Below are 3,506 nucleotides of genomic sequence, written 5' to 3'. Positions count from 1 at the left end.
ATGAGGGCTCCCCTCAGCCTCCTCTGCTCCAGGCTGAACCCCCCCAGCTCCCCCAGCCGCTCCTCGTAAGACTTGTGCTCCAGACCCCTCCCCAGCTTTGTTGCTCTCCTCTGGACATGTTCCAGCAGCGCAACGTCGTTCTTGTAGTGGGGGCCCAAAACTGAACACAGTATTCAAGGGTGGCCAAAAAAAGTTTCTTTCCAAAAGTTTCTTTCCAAAGGATGGCAGAGGAGAGGCATTACCTAGAGGAGCTCCCTGCTCATGAATCCACAGGGCTCAAGATAATCAGTTATTCAGACTGAGCTCTGTAGGGAGACTCCTCACAAGCTCTCCCTCTTTGGAGTATCAGGCATGTGCAGGTGAAGCACTGAAACATCTAACAGGCAACGGAGGAACAACGCGGCAGGTCTCACACAGTTATTTTACCTTTTGGTGACATGAGGTCGCCTCTTAGTTGCAATTTGGTTAAGTCTTGCAGCTGACTTAAAGAGGGAAAAAAAAATAATTAAAAATATATATAGCAAGCATGAAAGATTAAATATATATATATAAGAAGCACAAAGGATTAACCTGTATAAAATACAACTATCTAAAGGCTATAAACTATATTGCAATTATTTATAACAATGATAAAAAGGGATTTTTAAGCATGGAGCTGTGCTGTGTCCGCTTTGCTTCCACGTACCAGCAAGAACTTCCTGTGAACAGCATGCAGGAGCACAGCACAGTCTGGACATATTCTGCTGCTCTCCTCTTCACGGAGCAACACAAATCCTTGAAATGCTGCGCACCGGACATGGGCAGACATTTACAGTAGAACCTGTACCCGCAGAGGCCTCCACTCACAGTGTTTGCTCCGTTACATTTTGAAGACAGGCATTGAGCTTGTTTGGACTCCAGAAAAGTTGAGACAGGTCCGGCTCGCCACTACCACGCTAGCCAAAGCAGCACCAACCCTGGCATCAAAAGATTTACCTGCTTCTTGGGTTTGGCAGCCCACACTGGCCAGCACTAAGGGTAACTGAGATGGCTATAGCTCCTTTTGCCAGTCTTCGCTACTCTGCGGTCAGTGCTGCGTTACGGGCACACTGCCTAGTCTCTACTGACCTCTCTGAGGGTAACTGGAAGAAAAGGAGGGGGTTTTACACAAGTTTCAGTCTTGGTTGGTGGTAAGGAGTCTTAGAGCCTCTAGAGAGGCCCAACCACGTCTCGCAGCCTGGTATAACAAGCAAGCAAGCAGGCAGCCATTCAAGGAGGCAATCCACTCACTGCTGCCAGAAAAGGGATATATAATGAATTAAAAAAACCCCCAAAAACCTAAGAGACTGACAGAGTGCGGGAAGAAGGGTAAAGATTTCGATCTACTCATGCAACAGCATTTGAAATTCCACTGCCATAACCTTCTAGACAACTTCTCCAACATGAAAAGAATTGTAACACCCTTGTGTCTACCCAGGCTAGACACGAGCTGGGGAAGGACTGCAGCAGCAGACGCCCTGCAGGCTCTGCCCAAGAGCCTCTCAAGCACAGGGCGGTGCTGAACCATCCCGACAGCCCCAGACCTGCCGCCCTTCAGTTAGGTAACCAGCTAACCTGCGTCACCGCAGCTAAACGGCGAGAGAGAGCGCGGTGCCCTCCATGGGGAACGCAGCGCCCAGGAAAGGCGGGGAGCACACCCTACACAAGCCAGCGGGACGCGGCACCCACCTTCGCCTGAGCATTTACCCCAGGGTCACCTCATCTGGTCCTGCTGGGTCCGCAGCTCCGGCACCGCAGGCGCCAGCGCGGCTGGGGGCTGCTGGTACGGAATACTGTACGAGCGGAGTTTTGCTTTCTTCACTTTTTGTAAGTTTAACCAAAGACTACCCCTCTTTGGAAAAAGCTAGCTAGCAGCATAAACCCCCAGGTTTTTGTGCAGGAAGGGTGGTGCTGATGTCTCAGGAAGTTTCCGTGGCCTTCCTCACACACCTGCCACCATTAGGGAAGGGTTTCACAACGAGAGCTGTACAATCCTTACACCTGGAGAGCGCATTTTGATGCTACTTGCAGTCTATACAAACCTCGTGCAGCTTTAAAGCAGCAAAGAATTTAGCATTTTCTGTAATGTTCTTCAGTCTTTTCCTTTCATAAGCCGACAACTGTGAGTATCCATCCTACAAAAAGAAAAGCCAGTTACTCTTCGTCGTACGGTTACGTGGCCTGCAAGAGATCATAGAATCATAGAATGTTTTGGGTTGGAAGGGACCCCTAGAGGTCATCTAGTCCAACCCCCCTGCAGGAGCAGGGACACCGCTAACTAGATCAGGTTGCTCACAGCCCTGTCCAACCTGGCCTTGAATGTTCCCAGGGATGGGGCCTCCACCCCCTCTCTGGGCAACCCCTGCCAGGGTTTCACCACCCTCACTGGAAAGAATTTCTTCCTTATATCCAGTCTAAACCTACCCTGGTTTAGTTTAAAACCATTACCCCTTGTCCTGTCACAGCTGGCCCTACTAAAAAGATTTTCCCCACCTTTCCTAGAGGCCCCCTTTAGGTACTGAAAGGCCGCAATCAGGTCTCCCCGCAGCCTTCTCTTCTCCAGGCTGAACAAGCCCAACTCTCTCAGCCTGTCCTCATAGGAGAGGTGCTCCAGCCCCCGGATCATTTTTGTGGCCCTCCTCTGGACCCGCTCCAACACTTCCATGTCCTTCTTGTGCTGCCGGCTTTTCACCCACCAGCACCCCCAAGTCCCTCTGGGCAGGGCTGCTCTCCATCCTTTCTTTCCCCAGCCTGTACTGATACCGGGGGTTGCCCCCACCCAGGTGCAGGACCTTGCACTTGGCCTTGTTGAACCTCATGAGGTTCACACAGGCCCCCCTCTCCAGCCTGTCCAGGTCTCTCTGGATGACATCCCTTCCTTCTGGTGTGTCAACCACACCACTCAGCTTGGTGTCATCCGCAAACTTGCTGAGGGTGCGCTCGATCTCACTGTCTAAGTCATTGATGAAAACATTAAACAGCACCGGTCCCAGCACGGACCCCTGAGGGATGCCCCAGGCTTCTGGGAAGCGAGTCTCTACATTCATTGTCTCAATTACTTAAAAGTAGTTCGACATATTTGTAAACAAATGAAACCCCCGTACAAACGGGGGTGATCCCCTATCAATCCCCAAACTTGGCCATATAGGTACTAGCTTGCATGACAAAACTTACTCCTAGCATTAGTTCTACGAAAAGGGCAGTTCATCAAAATCCTGCTGGAACAAAAACAACACTGAAGCGACTAAAGAAACTATTTAAACCTTCAGCAGTGCAGCAAACATCGCACATAAATGGAATACAGTCTTAGATCGCTTTTATCTTATAGAGAGGAGAAGGTGGACTTGACAAGTTGAAATGATGATTTAAATATAAATGAAAATTGACAAAACTGTCATATCTCATGACTGTATCCATCTGTAGAAACGTCTGGAAGGTGGTTATTGACAGCACAAGAACAGCCTGGTGCTTTTGCTACCAGGTTTTAC

General features: G+C 49.7%; 1 protein-coding gene across 1 annotated transcript in view; it reads right to left on the bottom strand.

Moving 5' to 3' along the window:
- Positions 1–3,302, bottom strand: part of WDR76 (WD repeat domain 76) — a 13,270-nt gene extending 9,968 nt beyond the window's left edge. The window contains exons 1-3 of the mRNA XM_035890199.1: positions 3,282–3,302; positions 2,061–2,153; positions 427–482 (exon numbers count right to left, since the gene is read on the bottom strand). Of these exons, the coding sequence (XP_035746092.1) occupies positions 427–482; positions 2,061–2,153; positions 3,282–3,302 (170 nt within the window). The remainder of the gene's footprint in view (positions 1–426; positions 483–2,060; positions 2,154–3,281) is intronic.
- Between the last annotated feature and the right edge of the window lie 204 nt (positions 3,303–3,506).

Source organism: Egretta garzetta, unplaced genomic scaffold (assembly GCF_000687185.1).
Source record: "Egretta garzetta isolate BGI_Z169 unplaced genomic scaffold, ASM68718v1 scaffold862, whole genome shotgun sequence".
In the NCBI taxonomy this organism is placed as follows: domain Eukaryota; kingdom Metazoa; phylum Chordata; class Aves; order Pelecaniformes; family Ardeidae; genus Egretta; species Egretta garzetta.
The sequence above is the reverse complement of the archived record's forward strand: the minus strand, read 5'-3'. Positions and strand labels throughout refer to the sequence as shown.